Here is a 19,758-nt window from a genome sequence, read left to right as displayed (position 1 = left end):
GCTCTCTGGTTCCTATTAGAGCCTCAAAAATGGAGCCACCTGGGAATAAAATCTGGTGACTCTTCTTGGAATTGGTGAAGGCTTTGGCCCAAAACAGAAGCAATTTTTTTGAATTGAAGAAGTTTCATTTCCCGATTACCTCACCTACAGAACAATTGCGCTACGATGGGTGGTAATAACAGGGTTTTCTCCAAAAATGGGCAGACTTTCTAGTCAAGTCCTCAGCCAGTCTTACAAGCTGATCTGACAAGAATTGTAAATGAACACCTCTAAAGAAATGCAAGTGTGATCTATTGATTTTATGGCATAAAGGGTTTTTCTTTTCTTTTTCTAACTACACATTCTCATTGGCTCAAAACTTGAGAAAAGGTATAGTTGTGTTTTTCCTTTATTCTGAAGTTAATTGCACCCAGGATATGAAATGCTGACAAAATAGCAGTTAAAATTCTAGGAAGTTTTGGGTATTTTGGCTAACTACAAGTAGCACATTTGCAACAGTTAAACTTTATTTTGTATTGCAAATATCCCCTTTCAAGAGAGGAGAAATAACTTTGTTATGACTTCAGTGCATGTTTTCCTTGAAGGGACTGTAATAACGAGGTTGCTATATGAGTGTAACTATAAAATTAAGCTGATAGCAATTACAGGTGAGGCAATGAAAAATAAGGATCAACTTGAATGCTATTACTTAAAAGACAAAATGGATTGTCTAATCGTATAAGTGAGATATTTTTCAGAATTTTATTCACACAACTTATTTCATACTTTCCCTGAATAAAGGAATTAATATCTTAAAATGCGTATGAATTGTGATCAAAAGTAATTATATATGATGTCTTCTAGTTACGTCTGACGTTCAGTCACACCACTGTAACTTTTTTGGTGAAGGGCTAGTCAGTGGAAATTGATCTTGAAAAAATAGTTTTTCGAAAATATATTGTTTCAGGTAGTTCTGTGTTCTATTAGAGGTGGAAACAAAAATCTAGATGTTTGGGTGGGAGTAATGAGGTAGTAATACTCTAGGGAAATATTTTGCCCATTTTTTAGCAGTAAATAGCAATATGCTGGTGGAGCAAATGTGCTTTATTTATGTGCTCCTACTCCGTTATTTTGTTCTCTATTCCATCTGTTTTCTTGTATATAGCAAATCCAATTATTCTGAAATGGTTTCGAACATTCAAATATATTGCGCTGTTTTTTTCCCTATGTATTTACCTGAAGGCGGATGACACTTACATCCAGTTGAAAAAGGATCTGGAGTATTTGGATCTAAAGGTAAGATTTTAGATGAGTCTACTTAATTTTTTCTTTTTTTTTTCAACCCAGTTGTCTTTCTTGTATCATCTTTGTACCTGCAAATGTTAAAGTAACTTTCTAGTCTGAGATGGAACCTGTCTCTTGCCTGTGTTGTGCTTAGGGTATTGAGTGTCTTTTCAGTAGTGACTATACAATTAAAGTGCAAACTCAGAAAATGTGGCTGCTTTAGTTTGTAAGAACAACTTGTGTTACTGGTACTGTGATGAATGATATGTGTGTTTAGGGAAATCAGATAAAAAACAGATTGAAAATGTTTCTCTGCTGTAGCATTAGTACCAATGTGAAGTCAACACCTCTAAGTTAAAACTCGTGTTCTCTTAATCCAGCTTTTCCCCTTTCAATCTTCTTAAACTGACTTTTCCCTTATTTGTATAATGTGCCATATGTTCTTGTGAAAATGTGATTAATTAGCACAGTCATTGTTTTCATGTTATTACAGCTAAAAGATTTCAAATGCACCCATTCATCCATCCATCCATCTGTAGGTAGAATCTGATAAAGTAATATCAGGAGGTATTTCTTTTTAACAAATAATTAAATATGATGCTGAGGGTCCTATCATCTGTCTAAATGACTTCTGTATCTGATACACTTGATGATTGGCAATTTGAAAGCAAATCTAGAATTCTTAAAATCAGGTTTTGAAGGGGGGAAAAAAAAACAGCAAAAAGATACAACTGTTTTGTTTAGCAAAGAAGTTTGCCACTTCCTTTAGTATGTAGGATGTCTTGCCATATATAAATCACGTGGTGTTCCTGAAAATCAGGGTGAAGGGAAATTTGACACCTTGTTGTCTGTCTGGTTTGCATGAACAGAGCTCCCTGATGCCATGGGGTGTTTGGTGCCTATGAGCTAACTGCACCTATGTGTATTTCGGTCTTATCTGATGTTTAAATTCCTGATATATAACCAAATATATAAATGGAAAATATTAGTAATACATTTTATGCATACACATAGTACCATATATAAATATATATATGTATAATACAAATATATGCATGTATAATATGTAGTATTTAGCATATAATATAGCTGAGGTATATGTAGTCTAAATGTTCAAATATGTAAACTGTTGGAATCATTAATATATAAATTTAAAATTGGTGGGACACATTCAGTTTTAAGCCTTGTCCTTGATCTGTTCGTGGCTTTGCCAGGTGTAACTGCAGCCTAGCCATCAGATGAATTTTATGACAAATTATTATTTAAAAAGTTCTACAAGGTGAGAGATTATTAATAATCACAGCGTTTTGTCCATTGTAAAACACAATAATTTTCACAGTTGAAGTTGCCACAGGTCAAGTTTCTGTAAAATGTGATATGCTTAGCAAAATTATTAGAAGGGGTTCTTAACTTTCTAATGGATTCTGTCCAGATTAATTTGTTGGAGTTTGGAACATGAGGAGATATTTGGTCTCTCAGGAGTTCCCCTTGTGCCTTCCTGCTGCCTGCAGCACCTAACAAAAGCAGCCAGAAAGAAAAATGCATGGGGGCACCCGATACTTCTGTGAAAAGAAACTTAATGCCAATTGGTTCCCGTTTGAAAATCTTGACTCTCAAAATGTCAAGTGTGTTTGCAAAGGAATGATGTAAATTTTCAAAGTGGGCATTTCTTAATAACCTTCTTTCAGTCGTGGTTCAGAAATGTAAAATTTCAGGTCAGGTTGCTGAGAGATTAAAGAGACCCTGTGAAATTCGAGAAGGTGTCCTTGTATTGATTACATTTGTGTTTTGCCACTAAATGTAGCAAAGCTTTGATTTGTGATATGAGGAAAAAAGAAGAGTGTACTGCATCAAACTAAGGAAATGATACAGATTTTAGTAACAGCAAATTCACGGGCAATGTATGTAATATCTTCCATTTAAGACACTGGAGACTTAGATAGAAAGCCAATTATTTCAAGTCACTCTTTTGACTTCACTGGGCTTTGAATTGGACCCACCCTGATTAAACAATTTCACTTAGGACTCAACATTTTGGAACTGGAGTTGAACTTTTTCCTCTTCACTAAATCCATTATTTCTAAAGATCTTTCTTAGAGGTTTCGAAATAGAACTTCTCAACATGAAGTTGTGATTGAGCAATTAGCTGCAAAGTGCTTAGGTGTGACCGGAGAGTGTGTGATCACTGCTGCTCATGGAGTTTTGAGTTGTAACATTTGGTGGTTTAAATCTTGACGTCTGTAACAAGCTATGACTAAACTTTTGTTTGAAACAGATAGAAAATAATGGACCTCTGATCAACATGATATACAAAGTGCTAAAGAACTCAGCACAAGGGTTACTATCCAGTATACATGTAAGACTGCTTGCATTGAAATGTGCTCATCCCATCGCTTTCTCAATTAGCAGTCAGTGTTCTGGCTTTTACAGGTGTCTTTTGGTACACAATCGTGCTTTCTCTAAGATTTTTTTTTTACTTCCCCCCCCCCCCCCCCCCCCTTCTTTTGGAGTCTGTATGCAAAATTATGGCTGACCTCCGTGTTTGGTTTCATTTTATCATGTTTTGAAAATGAATGTGTCAAGCAGTGACTCCTGTGTGAAAATTTGAAAATGTGAAAGCATGCTTAATCTTCATTATGTTGTCATGTTGACTGCTTGGTAGCTAACAAATTCCTTACAGTTTTGCTTATGTAATTTAAAGTATCCCCAAATTCTGTAGACTTGTTTTTATGTTAATTCTGTTGCTTTGCAAAAGGCTTTTGTATTGTCTTAGCTTGCAGGTAATTAAATATGCAGCATTTTTTCTTTTGATATGCTGGTATTTTATGTTTATTTTTAATTAAATGTTACAATTATATATAGGATTTACCATTTAAATAATTTCATTAATACTTTTGAAAGACAGGGTTTTTTTTCTATATAGCATGTAATTGTTGAAGGAAAGAAAAAATTGAAAGCTTCTAGAGGCAATAAATGCTATTGTTTGTGATGGTGGTGAAGGAATGTTTCACCACACAGAGGTACATGGGAAGTCTTTAAATGGGGTCTGCCACTTGAGGAGAGAAGACAACATTTACCTCACTTAGAGTAAAATTTAATTACTTTAAAAAAACTAACATCATTCTGCAGGTGACTCTTAGGTTAATAATTAAAATATGTAGCTTCAAGTCTGGAGATTGCCAGTTGGTAGAAAAGCCAACTACCTCACTAAAAAAGCCAACAGCTTCACTTATTGTATCAAAATTTCTCCTCTCACATTACTGAAGACAGTATTGAGGTGAATTTTTCTTCATAAACTTTTGTCTGTATATGAATAAGAATATGCTGTATATGAATATTACTAATCACCAGGAGGTCCTGTGGTAAGATAGAATTTGCTCTAATGAATGTTAAAAAGTGTTCTAAAGAGGTCATATTAAATCATTAGAATTTAAGGCTTTTAAAAAATGTATCATTTACAAGCTGTATTATATTACTCTTTTCTTAACCTCATTTATTCACAAAGAGGTTCCTGTGTAGACAGTGACAATAATAAACATTTCTACAGACACAGACATGCCTTAATTTTTAAGGTTGGTGTGAAGGTTGGAAGTACAATTGAGTATTGTTTCAGTACTGATTCTTAAACTGTGTTATGTGAGAAAATAATCTCACCAGAAATGGAATATTCAACCAGTGATTTATGGAATGAGAGATTTGGTACATGACAGCCACATCAAAATAGATTAATTACATTTAATTCCACTACAACATTTTTATAACAGTCTGTCTTTAGTAAAATCCACCCTGTGCTGAGGAAGATACTGTCTTTGTAGAATGAAACACTTGCCAAAAGTTGCATTTTTAGTCATTAATGAATGCTGCTATTGTTGCAATCATCCGTTTAAATTCCAGTCCTTCAGCTTCGGGAAAGCTATTAGAGGAGGACTGTTAAAACTACTAGATTTTACAGGAAAAAGACTTTTGTAACCATAGACAGGTGGGATTATGCTGTTTTGTACAGAATTCCAAGCTGCTGGAAGAGTTACTAAATAACTTAATGCAACTAATAATCCCTTTTGTTAACGCTTCTCAAACACTAAAGCCAGATTTGAAAGAACTTGTATCCAAAATGTTATTAATTTTTTTTTTCTTAATTAAAAGTGAATATTTAACAAAAGTTTTCTTTTCACTGCTGAAGCCTAATTTGGTTTTAGTTTGCAGCAAATTTCTTACATTTTGAAAATCTGTTCCTCTTAGGTGACAGGACGTGACACGTTGAAAGAAAGAAGTACAAAACCTGTCAAGATTGCAGAAAGTGATATCGATGTAAGTATCAAACACCAGCACCTCTTGCACTGATTTGTCTATTTGTGTTATACAATTACTTGATCATTACTATGCTCGCTGGGCTGAAATATTACAAGTGGATACTTTTCTGCTTGGTTTTTAAAAGCTAACCTTATGTATGTGTATGATTTCATTTCCAGGTGAAACTAAGCGTTTTCTGTGAGCAGGACAGAATTCTGCAGGACTTGGAGGACAAACTAAGAGCCCTTAAGGAAAATAAAGTAAGTAGATTAAAAAGGGCTTAGTAAAATAAAATAGAAATTTTTATCTAATAATAACATATAAAATAGGAAATTATAAAGAAAATATTGAATTAATGGTTGTTGTTTGCACTATAGTGTGTATATATCTTCTGTGATAACGGGAATTGGGTTTTATTTTAGGATTGAGTACCCATTCTAAGAAAACATGTTTTTGAAAGTGAACATTTTAAACCCATCTGCTTCATTGCCTGTGAGCTATAGCTGTCAATAAATTAAGGCGGTTCAGAAAAAAATGTATTCTAAAATAAAAGTACTTTTCAGGTCGCTATTTCAGAAGAGCTACTGTGCAAAATTAATTCCATGTTACTTACTCCTGACTAAATGAATTGGGCCTGTTTCATGTTTTAGACAATATTTTAAACCCTCACATGACTGTTTCACCCATAGCAGTGAATGAAAACCTGTCCCTAAAGAAACAGCTCATGCTGGGCTGTGGTAGGGCTGTCATAGTTCTATACTGCTTAAGAGAATTTTTCTGAAACTGTAAATTATACTTTTGTACAGTGTGTAAACAGAAAAATTCCCCTCTCACTGCTTTGCGTTTCAACGGTTTTGCCTGCTTAATGGGAAGATTTAATAGAAAATATCAGATAATTTTGGATTCAATAGGTAATTAAGGCTCTTGCAGTTTTTGTTTACATGTGAGTCTCCAAAACAGGAGGCCAATCCTAACCTCTGTTGGTTTAGAGGGAAGACTTGGGGCATGGAAAACACCTTTCATATTCCTGCAAGTAGATGCATAAATTTCCATGTAAATGTTGTAAACTTACTCCCGTCTTCTTTGTTAGGATCAGCTGGAGTCTGTTTTGGAGGTTTTACACAGGCAGATGGATCAGTACAAAGACCAACCACAACATGCAGACAAAATATCTTATCAGCAGAGACTTTTGCAAGAGGACCTTATATATATTCGGGCTGAAATATCCAAAGTTTCAACGGTACATGGTTTTGGTTGCTTCAAGAAAACCATAATTAAAATCCTGGTTAGACTAAAACTGTATTGGTCATTGGATAGGGGAGTTAAGACCTGTTCTGAACAGTTTTGGTCAAGGTACAGGTTACTAAACTGGACAAAAAAGACTAAACAATCTCTTCAGCTTTACTTTTCTGCCTCCCAACCCCCCCAAACCAAACAAAAACCCCTAACCTTTTCACTGTCTTTGTATTTTAAGTGTGGGCTTAAATTGCAAGTCTTTCAGCTATATATAAATGATATATATAAATTATAAATATAAATGTGATTCCAGGATGTTTTTCCAGGGTAAAAGGAATTGGAAAAAAATCTGTTGATGTTTCAGTAAAAATTTACCATCCAAACTATAACTTAGTAAAATTCAAATGTAATTGAATGTTGTTTTCACTCTATTATTACTATCGCTTCATGAATATGAGACTAGCTCTTTGTAAGGCTCGTTCTGGAATTGCATGAACACCTTCCCTATAGTGAGGTCTGATCACTAAAACGGCACTGTTATTTAAATGTATCTTGTCAGTTTGTGTCTGTAGAAAATGTATGACTTTCATAGTCAGCATTTAAAATGTATTTGTGGGCTTAAATAGCAAGTCACTGTAAAAAGGGCTGTTCTGGTGCAGAGATTCTGCTACGCGCAAATTTGGTTTTGTGTCAGGAAACTGGCCAGAGTTTTTAAACTACAGGTTCTTGACTTGATCCTGCAAGCTATAAAGTGTTTTCAGGTGTATAATCCAGTCTAAGCAACAATTTAGACTAAAATGGACTCTTCTTTTTATAATAGAACAGTAACTTCAAAACACTTTGGTGCTCAATTCGAGGATGTAGAAAATGGTTTTGAAGTTAGCACTGTATTAGAGTATTCCTTCTGTTAACAGGAAATGGAAAATGCCTGGAATGAATATCTGAAATTAGAAAAGGATGTGAGCCAACTGAAAAAAGCCTTACAGGAGCAGATGAACAGTTCATTGGTATCTCAGGTGAGTCCATTTCCAGACCCTGTAAATATTTAGAGGATGATTTAGTCTGAACTTCAGGTTACCATTTGGTTAGAGAAATTTTCTCTGCCATTTTTGCAGTGCGCTCAGCTGCCGTGTAATTTGGTTTGCAGAGTTCAGGCACAGTAACAGCAGGCTGTGCAGTGAAAAAAACCCACTACATTGTCTTGCAGCATGTGCCATAGTTTCTCATAAGTTGTCTATGCAAATTTGTCATTATTTTATTACGTTTTTATTACATGCTGACATCTTGACATTGAGAGTGTATTTAATTTATAAGACTGTGCAGGACTTCTTAGTCTTCCATTTATTTGATCTGACATTGTTGGCTTCTTTATCCATTTTTAAGAACATCAGTCACTGGTTGTTATTGTCATTACTTGTTCTTTGTCATGTCCTTCTATTTAGGGGAGATTCATCTCTGCAGATTGTTTTGTGAAGTGGAATAAGTGTTTAACAGCCATCAGTAATTGAAAGGCATCTCAGTTTTAAATCAATTATTCAGTTTCAGATTTTAAACAGAAGCTTTGTTTGAAGCTCAGTTATTTTCTTTGCTGAAATGAATGTGGAATACCGGATTATTTCTGCATACCTGCTTACAACTGGTGACTTTATTCTCAGGGAATACTGGGTTATTTTTCCGTTGTGTGAACAGAACAGAACACAAAGAACACAGTTAGTGTATACATTTTTCTCAAATCTTAGTCTACTTTTCCAAACATCCTGGACCAAAAGAGCTCACTAGTTAAATTTTTTAGCTCTTTTATTTGCAGATAATATCTGATCAGATATAATTTGAAGCCGGTTTATTTTCACCATTAATGAATAAATGTTCTGTATCAAAGCAAAGAGTTGTAAAACCTTTTTTGATTGCATCAATCTTCAAACTACATTTTCTTTTACTTTTCATTTTGGGGTGTGGGGAAGTGATTCAGTTTCTGGAGTCAGAATATGTAATTGAGCTCAGCTGTAGAAAATATTTAGAAAAAAGAAGATCCCAGGGGAATATTAGAATAAAATGGCACTTGTATGAAATAACTTAGTTTAACAAAGGCAAATTGCACCTTTAAACAAAATATACCTTTTTAGACTACTTTGGGATCAAATTTCCAGTTAGGCGTTAAACATGCTTAAAAATACTGGATGTGTAGCATGGGATTCACCAATACATATGGAAAGGAATGTGGTTTGCACAGAAAAAAATGTTAATTCAGTTTGATTATCATCTCATATCACATAAGTGATTAATTATAAATACACACACAGCCATAAGCATGTTATCAGTTGTATGTGTGTATATTTTTATATATCCATACATATAAGTATGCACAGATATGTTTGGTTAAGTTTTAAAAAAATGTTTCTGAATACCTATTTTGGAGATTCTAAGGGGAACTAATTTTTTTCAGAAAGTACTAAATATTCTAAAAAAACTGTATTCCTTCAAAGAAGTCTCACTTGAAGTACCCATAATAGAATTTTTTTGATCTCTGCCCAAGGGCATGTAGACTCAAGATTGTTTATCTAGCATTTTCCAATAGCACTAAATTAATACATACTTTATTTTAAAAAAATGCAGTCTTCGTGGAATATTATTAAAAATTCAGGAATTTGCAGGCTCAAGTTGCTGTAGGAGACCACTGATGTTGTTTCTATGTGGCATTAATTAAGAGGTTAAAACCTAAATGTTTAAGCAGCTTGGTCAGAGTAAATCTTGCTTTTTAGAATGTAGCTTCAATTGTCTTTTGCTTAAGGGTTGGGGAGGATCTGGGCATGCTGAATTTAACTGAGATGGGTTATTTTATCAGTGATAACTTCTTAGTTGGTAAGTGTTTCTCCTCTGGTTTTATGTCATTCTAAATTATGTTTCTGTTTGAAGGAAGTTAGAGAAATAAAATTTTCTCTCCAAGTTACCTTTTCATGCTTGCCAATAAAGTATATTTACACCCTTCTGTAAACAGTAATCTTGGCTTTCATAATTTTAAAATTAATTCATCTGCTTATCCTTCAGCCTGGGTCCATTTTAGATCTAAAATATTCTCTTCACATCAATATTTAAGTAATGGGAAGAAATAATATTAAAAGATCTGACTTTTCTACATTGCTAATCAAACATTTTCTGAGTGGTTTCTGAAGCAGGATGTTCAGTGCGACATTACTGTTTTTTTCACCAGTTTTGAGGCTTGATTATTGTAAATCCATCATTTGGTTCCTTGTAATATGATTAATCTCAGAAAAATGAAATGAAATGTGCAAATTTATAGTTTGTGTCCTGACAATCTTTCAAAATATGTCCTATCTATCGAGTGAGTTTACTACAGGCAAATAACATTCTCCATCATTTAAATGTTTGTGTTCTTGGCACCCTGTTTGCTGATCTGTAACCTGGCTGAACATATTTCCTGATTTAAGACAGAAAGTGGAAAGCAATTTATATGCCTTCCTTAGCTCTATGAGGTGTAACAGCTTTTACTGAAGGTTTTTTTCCACCCTCAGCCTTATAGGATTAATTAGTAGTTATTTTGCTGCTCAGGGAAAGTGATGAATTTCTGGAGTTCTTGGGCGGTTTGTAAGCAATTCTTTACTTAAGTGTTTCACTGCCTTCGCTTTCTTTAATAGTATTGGTTTTACTAAGTTTATTCTTGATGCAAATTTTTGAAATCGGTGTTACCAGGCTTTAATTAATTAGATGACAGCAGCTATTTAAGATGATTGGAGGGACTGAAATGGTGGCTTCAGGAGCCAGGCTGCAAGATGCAGCTCAAGGCAAAGTCCAGTCTGTAGAGAAAGCTTCCCTTTCTTTCTTTCTTTCTTTCCTCCTGGAAAGCCTTGGTAAAGTAAATAGGATGCAAGATGAGACCAAGTCCAGGAGCAGCAGCAATATATTGTTTTAACTTGTAACACATCATGGCAAGTAGGCCTAACAACTCAAATATAAGCAGAAATTAAAATTGTCAGCACTTCTGAGTTTGTTTTTTGCTTTTTTAATACTGGATATTTCCCCTAAATGCAATGAGATATTTTGTAAGGCTGCTTTTAGCAGTCTTAAGTTTGATAGGTATAGGATTTAAGAACAAAGTTCAAGTTAAACAGTTCTGGAAGCTCATTTTATGTAGAACATTAAACTATGTTTTTGTAAGCTGAACAATATTCTACAAAAATAGAGACTTGTCTCTTTTCCCCTGTTTTCCATAGGGAGTCTTCCAAGAGTCAGAAAATGCTCTAATAAATTTTATGGACAAGATGTGTTTGTTGGTGTTGTGTCTTTTAATTTTTATTTTAAAATAATTATTTAACTAATTCCTAAACTCCTAAGTTTTCATGTAAGTTCTGAAATTGTAGTTTTTCTGAAAGTGCAATATTTCCTTCCAAAAGAAGGAAAGGCCCATAATAAATTAAAACCAAGGTATAATTGATTTTTTTTTTCTTTTACTACAAACAACAGGAGAAAACACAAATACAAAAAGACTTGTGGAGAATTGAAGATGTTACAGCTGGCTTGAGTGCAAATAAAGCAAATTACAAAACCATAGTAGACTCTATAAAGAATCCAGGTAAGGAGAACATGATGAAAAAATAAAAAATATACCAATGCAGCTGAGTCTTTGAGTCTCTGCAAATAATCTGGAAGTTTGTTCTGCTGTTGGATGTGTCTGAAATATCTGTTGATTGAGCATGTTACCTTGGTGTTTCTTTGCTTGAGGTGGCGAAGAGGTTTTTTTGTTGTTTGTTTTCACAAACCAATGGTGCTAAAATGTAACAAGCCATAGAAAAAAGGGAACAACAATAGCAATAATGGGCTAAATTTTTCAAGTTGCAGAAGGGGTTTCTATCATGCCAGGCCCTTACCAGTGTAGTATCTGTTCTGCATCCTGTCCAGGAGCTTTTCTCTGTGGTTTTTCTGTGGCTTTATTGGTTTTTTTTTTTCGCCTTGGATGCAGCCCAGCTGCCCTTGCTGCAGTTGCCTTTCCACTCCCTGTTCAGGCAGGTATTTGGTGGGCAGAGCAACATCAGCTCTGGAAGTGAGGAAGGGAAAGTGTGTGTGGTCTGCATTGCAGTGGCTTTATTACATTTCAAAGATGGGACCTAATGCGTTAGGATAGCAAGAGACTGTTAACGCCTACAGCAAAATTCGCTTTGTATTTGAAGTATCTTTCCTCACCTTTGGCATACAGAGATAAAATAGTTCTGAGATGGTCTAGATCTGTAGGCAACTTCAGGAATCTGTGGCATGGGGCCAGATGCAGTGTATGGACTGATTTCATATGACTTCCAGGCTTTCCTTTCCTTTTCTCCCATTACGCTCCACCAGGAATTTTATGGGATGATACTGAACCATGTGGTTTTACTTTTGGCCTGAAAGACTTGCTGAATCCTCATCAAGAAATGTTTTTTGTCGATTTCTCCCCTAGAGAGAAAAACAGTGCCTTCATTTTCTCAGTCTTCAGTGCCTTCCTTACCAGCTTCTCTTGCTACTGTGGAGAGCAAACTTTCAGTCCCACAGAGCCCTTCGCGCAGTCCGGTTAAATCCCCTCTGGAGGTTAGGCTGTATCCACAGCCTTATTTCCAGACCAGGACACAGCACCAAGCACAGCAGCTGAAAAAAATCGAGCCACCTCTTCAGTCACCAGTCAAGCTCAAGCCAAAGGTTGTAAGTACTGCTCTTGTGAGATTCATTCATCAGTGTTTCCATTTCCCTTCTGTCAGGAGCAGTGGAAGTGTCATGGTTGGGAAGCGCACACAGTGTGGAGGCCCTTTGGGTGTTTGTGTTGGAGCTATTGCAGCACAATTCATGGGGAGCCTATAGTACGGCGGCCATAGACTGATTTAGAACATACTAATCTTCAGAGCCTTCCTTGGGAATGCTTTGTGGTTGATTTCTTGGGTGTTGCTTGGGCTTTAAAGCCTCAAGCTTCTGGTGTGGACAGAGGAGAGCCCGCTGAAGCAGTCACAAATAATTCCTATAATGCACTGACTTTTATTTACGGTTTATGCCAGACTGTTTTCATGGTCTTTGCCAAATCCCTGTGCTTTCCTGTTCACAGGAAGATGAAGCACCGCCCAGACCTCCTCTCCCTCAGCTGTACAGTCCTGAGGATCAGCCACCAGCTGTCCCACCCCTCCCGAGGGAAGCCACTGTCATCAGACACACCTCGGTGCGGGGCCTGAAGCGTCAGTCAGACGAGAGAAAGAGAGACCGAGAACTCGGCCAGTATGTAAATGGAGATTACAGGGTGAGCACTCACACCTCTACACCTGCACTTCAAAGACATGGGAACCTTGAGTAACATATATTATTGTTGTCTGTAAAATATATGGACCTTTAGTAAAGTAATCATGATATAGAATGGCAGAGAGGTAATAATGACATAATAATAATGATCTATGCCATATAACAATGGCAGAGAGAAATGTAGCAATCCAGAAACAAAGCTTTGGTATTTGTTTTAGGATTATTAAAACTTGCTGTCTGTGATTTTACTTGAGCTGATGAGCATTTTTCTGTATAGGTGGAACTGCGTTCATACATGAGCGAACCAGAACTAGCAATGATAGGCGGTGACCTCAGCCACCCTTCCAGTGCTTTAATAAGCCCTGACAGTGGATACCAGACATTACCTACCCGTGGTAAGCCAGGAATTTATAGAGTTGATCTTTAACATGACTGTCTGTATAGGAGCTTTTCTCTTGCAGGATTTCCTGGAGATGATCTTTATCACCAGATCACTGTTTTTAGATTAACTGTTCAGTGGAAGTTTAGAGATTTTGTGCATTTTAATGGTACTGTTACAATCAGCCTTTGGCAAAGCATCTTAGTATATAAGGCTTAAAAAAAGGCATAGCAAAACATGGACTTGGCTATTAGAATGTCTCTTATGTTCAGAGTTATTTTTCCTCATAATTTTTGTGCTATCTTTCACAAACTCCAAGTATTTTTGAAACACCTATGTCGCCATTAAAATGTAACTGATAAGGTCTATGAATATAGTGCCCCAAACATGACATCTGAGTTGACACTCCATCCCCACTGTGCAATGGTCCTGTAACTGTTTCGGAGATGAGGATAGAGATGATATTTGGGCCAAAAGCAAATTATTTCTTAGCCATTTGCTTCTTATTTCTTCATTTCTAACTGTGAATAAGGTTTTATTTTTTAAATAGATGTGATTATTTGTACAGTCTTTCAGCTCTTGTACAGCTGATTTCAACCTATCCTTCATTTAATATAAGCTTCTAAATTATTATAGATTTTCTGAATTTTGATCAGTAGTGAGCTGAAGTGCATTATGTTTGGCTGAAATGAAATTTCATGTCTCTTATGATCTTCTGAATTGCAAAATGCATGCTCAAATAGTGACCAGAACGCCACAGAAACAGTATAATAAAATAATAATTAAAAAAAAAACCCTGATATGTCTCTTACTTTGTTTTATTTGATTTTAAGGCATTCTCTTTTTCCTTATAAAGGTTTTTCTGGATCAACTTCCAGATTGCACCAGTCATCTACCATTTCATCGTTTGCAACACTTCGAAGGGATAGGTCCAAGGTAAGTTTTAAATAAACTTCTGAAGGCAAATGTCTGAACTGCTTGAAATAATTAAGCCTAGAGTATATTTTGTGTGGCAGCAAGTGGGATTGCAGTAGCTGTGGAGCGGACCAAGAGCTGTGATCTAACAAAGTCTCCAATTTTTCACTTTCTTAAATGAACTGGAAAACAGACAAACAACTTACTGCATTTCAAATAGATTTATAAAACCAGGTTTAGAGCCAAAAATTCTAATATGAAATACGGAGTTGAAATATGCAAAGAAGTGCAAAGTTAATGAAATTTAGTGATGAGATAGGAGAAGTTCATTTTTTTTGTGTACTTCTTATAAAGTATTAATTACAACACGTGTTTTTGTGTGCCTTGTGACTTCTCCAGGAGAGACCAAAGAGTGCCTTGGAACGTTTATACTCTGGAGACCACCAAAGAGGCAAGATGAGTGCAGAGGAGCAGCTAGAAAGAATGAAGAGACATCAGAAGGCATTAGTGCGGGAACGCAAGAGAACTCTTAGCCAAGGAGAAAGGCAGCCTGTTTCATCTCGGTCTTTCATCAGGCCCGTGTCTGCAGACGTAGGCTCAGTATGTTAGATATGCCTTAAAAGGACTAAACTAAAAATATCTTTGGATTTATTTATTTTTTTTTTCCCCTGGCAAGCACTTTCACTTGAGCGTGTGTGATGCTTCTAGTCCAATTAAATTAGTGTTCTGGGGTATCAAATGGGTTCAGAGAGTGTGAGGAGCAGATGATATTTTTTACTCGTAGCTAAGTTAAATGTAGAAGGTTCAGCAGGTAAGTTGGTCAGAGGTTAGTAACAAGTGGAGATGCCAGTATATTGGGGTGATTTCAGAGCCATGTTTGGGTTTTTTTTTCCCTTGGAATTGTATTTAGAAAGTGTCAGAAGCTTGTACAGTTTTAAAACTGCTTCATAATGGAATGGGCCTTTTAGAATGTTCTTTCTCACCATGGTTATTTTTCCTTTTAATTAATAAATTACCCTGCAAGATAGTTGGTGGTAATATCAGACCAAGGTGGTGCTTGTTTGTTCTTTTTAAAAAAGATGGTAAATGGATAATCAGTTTTAAAATCTAATCATGCTGATTAGGAATTTATGTGAGAGCTACTGTATTTTAATTGATACAAATTCTTTAAAGCTTAAAATATAGAATATTCTAATAAGGCTCAAATTTAGGCTGCTGAAGAGAAGTATTTTTGTTGCTTTCTGAAAGTAAATGCTGTGCAGATGATAAGTTTATAATGATACATTTTGGATACTAACCAAAGCAATTCTATTTGGTGAAGTTACCCAGTTGCTCACTTGGTGCTAAACCAGGATTGTACTGTAATTGCACTTATGCTGTGGTCTTTTAATTTATTTTTTATTTGGTCCACTAGAGCTTTAGAATGATCACTTTGTTTTACCTAATTCATTGCACAAGATCTCTTGCTTTTAAATTTGTCACTCATCATACCTAATGCCTCTTCTTTTTTATTTTATTTTTTTTGCTTGTTTTTAATTTGCAGAATTTTGTAGTTACTTTAAAATTTCTAACTGGGCTACTCAATTTTTACCAGGCTTAATTGCATTTAGTACATGTGTGTCAATTGCTGGCATTAAAAAACCTTATAATATTCAGCTTTTCATTCCCACTGTTCTGTAGCACTAATTTGCAGCCAGTTATGTGTATTTACTTTCCCAGTAAATACAAGTGCACTGCTTGGAGACATTCATCTGTTTTGTCTTCTGTTTTGCAATCGCAAATTTTTTAAAGACAGTGCGTAATGTTTGGGAATTGTAGTACTGTAGTACCACTGTAACTTTCATACTTTAATTGGAAGAAATAAATCTGAACTTATGTTTTCTGACTCACGTAATGTGCACTAGTCAAATTGAAGCATTTTCATAACACTCATTATTAACATTTGTGGCAAACACTTTATTTATAAATTTGGGTGCCATCTTGGTCTTTTTCTTGCTGTAAAGAATTAAAATAGAGTTTCTCAGCCCTAGTAGTGTTTTGTAGAGGTCATCTCTTGTACCTATAGGGCTTTGATATGCAAAAGCATGTTTGATAGCACAATTACTTACAGCATTACAATTATTTAGCAGCCACAATGGCAAACAGTTAAATGTATAATTGAAGTGCTGCTCAGTGTGTAACCTTTGCTTTAAACATACATTGTATGTATAACTCTAATTTTTAATTGGTCAGCTCCCAAGTGTAGGATGACATTTTAAGTATGGATCACAGTACATGAATTCATTTGTTATATACAATGCCTTTTTAATGTAAAAGTTGCAACATCAAAGCCAATAAAAGTACTGCTTCGTAAAAATGGTTTGATGTTTTTCTTACCTATTACATAACAACAACTTTTAAATGATAGTGTATATTTAAAATATACTATATCAATCAGGCCTGGTTCGAATATGAGTAGAAGGATGAGTTTGGAGTACCCGTATGAGAAAATGTTCTTTTCTCTGTTGAATTCTGTAACATATTAATTTTTGAGATATAATTGCCTTTTACCTACTTTTTAATATACATGGAAGATACTTATCTTCTGAGTGAATACTGAGAGCTTGTGCATGAATAGGTTTCAGTTATTATTAATGCAAGTGGCATATTGAAGTCTAAAGACTTCACATGGAGTTCAGACTTCATCCAAAACAAGCCAAAGATTTGTACCAGAAATACTGGAGATGTTTTTAAGAAACATAAAAGTGGCACATTCTCCTGTTGATTCCCTCAAAACCTTGAGGAGGTAATTTTGTTGTTGTTGTTGTTTTTGTCCCTTCTTTTTCCTACTGCTTTTAATATCATGTATGGTAAAGTTGCTCAGGTCTACTGGATGGAATGATGCTACAACTGAACTTAGTTTTTTGAGTGAAAAGGTGTTGGGAGTGTCTTTAAGTGTGAGTTTAGATGTGACTGTATTGTGTGAAGTTGTGAAGGGACTACTGTGCAGTGATTTTGGGTACTCTACATTATGCAGCTTAGTTTAAATATGCTAAATTTAAATATCAATAAGTATTTATTTAATAGTTCTGATTTATATTGCTAAATATATACCTTTTAATGACAGTGTGGAAGACTTTTGCAGGTAGCTAGACTCTGATTTTAGTGAAGTCTGAAGAGCTTAAAAGTCAATTATTTTTTAATTCAAGACAAGTTAACACTAAGACACGAAATATCATCAACTTTAAACAGTAGTTATTATTCTAAAAAGATACATAAAACTTTCAAGTTGTAATTCTCAGCCAGCAGTGTAAATAGCCTTTCTGTGTAGTGATTCAGAACCACACAGCACTGCCTCTTTACAAAGCCGAGGACTACTCTCTCAGTCTGTAAGCTCACTGCTAGTGACAGCTGTGCTTCCAGAGATGATGTTCCATGTGTAGCTGGTTCCATGTTAATCAGCAAATGTAAAATTTGGATTAAAAATTTTCTTAGAATCTTATGCTGGTGAACATGTAAAATTATACAATACTCTGAATTCCTCACAGAGCAGCATGAGATCCAAACGAGGAAATGCAGTTTTATTTTCTTTCTGTTGTCACTGTAGGGTTTGCCCCCCGACTCTGTCAGCAGTGTAGCGTTGGCAGCAGCAGTAATATACATTGCTGTATGGTGAGTTTGGCGGTATGCTTGAATGCTGTTAATTGTTTTGTGTCTATTACCAGTGGAAACGAGAGCAAGAATTTGATTTGCAGTTACTTGAGAGGGCAGTTCGTGGAGAAGACAAGGATGAAAATGAATGGTTAAAAGTTCATCCAGTAGCAGTGACAGAGACAGACCTGGAGCCTCAAGACTATGATTTAGATATCAGCAGAGAGGTAACGCTCACAATCTTTTCCTCCTATTCTCTGTCCCAAAATATTAACCTTTCTAAGTTTTAGGCAGTGAGTTCTCATCGTTTCTTTCGAAAGTTAGCCGGAAGTTTGAACTAAAAGGAGTCTTTTGGGTACTGAAAATGTATGACCTGGCACCTTTGTAAGGTTTGTGTTCATATTGTGTTTTAGTGGAACAAAGAAATTGAATAGTTGACTGTACTCTTTGAAATACATAACTCAGGCTTTATGAAGGTGATTAAGTTAAGGAAAGTTCTATAAATTGGGAAAAAGAGACAAGAAGACAACATGATGAGGATTTAAAAATGAGAAACAGGAAAGAAGGAAAAGTTCGTTCCCCAGAGCTACCTTATGACTTTTCATGTTGAATGGCAAATGGCGATAGAGAAAAGGAAGCACTGCTTTATTTGGGCTTGAAAACATTACTGTCAGCTTTTGGAATGACTTGGTCGGTGTTCTGGGCACGAGGTTTTTCCTCAGCTCCAGTCACCGAGGAAATGTCAGTTTGAAATGCGATTGAGCCATCTGGTGGGAAGGAGAGAACACAGCAAGTGGAAAGGCTTCAGGGGGTACCTTGTGCTGTGTTAAATGCTGTGGGAGACGGCAAACCAGTAAAACTATTAATGATAATTAAACTAGTAAGCACCTGTACTCTTCTGAAAGCTGTTGACAGAGTATCATTTTACAGAGAGAGATATTTGTAAATGGTTTACTCCATGAGTCGTTATCTGTTGAACTCTACAGATGAGTGTCTCTTTCAGATAATCTTTGTATAATTTTTACAGAAAATACAGTGCTTCTGTAAACTTCAGAAACAGAAAATAACTACTTCTGCCTTTCCTTGTTGCACTCTGCTATTGATTTCTCTTTTCCAGAAGGCCCCAGGGGCTATGGGAATCACTTTGTACTTCCTTTAAGCCTTGGATAGGAGATGTTTTTGCCGATAGGCATTTCTGTCCTGCTTCAGAGTAACTGAAGTAGGTCTAAAGCTCTGAGTGTAAAGCTTCTTTCTCAGTTTACCCAGGTTAGAATCATAGATTTGTGTTGGAAGGGACCTTAGAGATCGTCTAATTCCCACCCCCTGCTATGGGCAGGAACACCTTCCACTGAACCAGAGCTTCATCCAGCCTGGCCTTGTTGTCCTTTTCCATTTCATGTGGCCGTTCTCTTCACCTGGCAGGCACTTCTGTGTTTGAGGTACCTCTGTGCCTCAGATGGAAGTAAACTCAGTTGTATCTTTAAGGAAATCCATCTGCTGTTGTGATGATTAATGGGCTTGATATTCTGAAAGTGACGGAACGAGCTAATGTAGGTTAGATACCGTATGGACACAAAGATATAGATTAAAAAAAACCCCTATATACATGTCTATATTTAGACCTCCAGAGAGGAGTTGGATTGAAAAGTAGGGAAGTGTAGTGGAAAAATGAGGATTTTTCTGGTAGCATTGGTTTTGGCTTTCCTGAGAAGCTAGTATAGAAACTTGACGCTGTGATTTTAATATGGTTGAGTGTGCCTGTGTGTGCTCTTGGCATG

The 19,758-nt window shown here is 35.8% G+C and overlaps 1 protein-coding gene across 4 annotated transcripts in view; it reads left to right on the top strand.

Moving 5' to 3' along the window:
• Nucleotides 1–19,758, top strand: part of PLEKHA7 (pleckstrin homology domain containing A7) — a 145,520-nt gene that overhangs the window by 117,518 nt on the left and 8,244 nt on the right. For 3 of the 4 annotated variants that reach the window (XM_066187623.1, XM_066187625.1, XM_066187626.1), the window contains 12 exons: nucleotides 1,222–1,275; nucleotides 5,503–5,571; nucleotides 5,733–5,813; nucleotides 6,644–6,793; nucleotides 7,704–7,805; nucleotides 11,269–11,377; nucleotides 12,236–12,474; nucleotides 12,869–13,057; nucleotides 13,334–13,451; nucleotides 14,292–14,371; nucleotides 14,750–14,950; nucleotides 18,055–18,207. In XM_066187623.1, coding sequence (XP_066043720.1) covers nucleotides 1,222–1,275; nucleotides 5,503–5,571; nucleotides 5,733–5,813; nucleotides 6,644–6,793; nucleotides 7,704–7,805; nucleotides 11,269–11,377; nucleotides 12,236–12,474; nucleotides 12,869–13,057; nucleotides 13,334–13,451; nucleotides 14,292–14,371; nucleotides 14,750–14,950; nucleotides 18,055–18,207 — 1,545 coding nt within the window. The remainder of the gene's footprint in view (nucleotides 1–1,221; nucleotides 1,276–5,502; nucleotides 5,572–5,732; nucleotides 5,814–6,643; nucleotides 6,794–7,703; nucleotides 7,806–11,268; nucleotides 11,378–12,235; nucleotides 12,475–12,868; nucleotides 13,058–13,333; nucleotides 13,452–14,291; nucleotides 14,372–14,749; nucleotides 14,951–18,054; nucleotides 18,208–19,758) is intronic. The other variant, XM_066187624.1, reaches the window with a different exon arrangement.

Source organism: Chamaea fasciata, unplaced genomic scaffold (assembly GCF_029207755.1).
Source record: "Chamaea fasciata isolate MVZ Bird 193981 ecotype frontalis unplaced genomic scaffold, bChaFas1.0.hap1 SCAF_7, whole genome shotgun sequence".
Lineage (NCBI taxonomy): Eukaryota > Metazoa > Chordata > Aves > Passeriformes > Sylviidae > Chamaea > Chamaea fasciata.
Note: the sequence above shows the minus strand (reverse complement) of the source record. Positions and strands in the feature narration are given on the sequence as shown.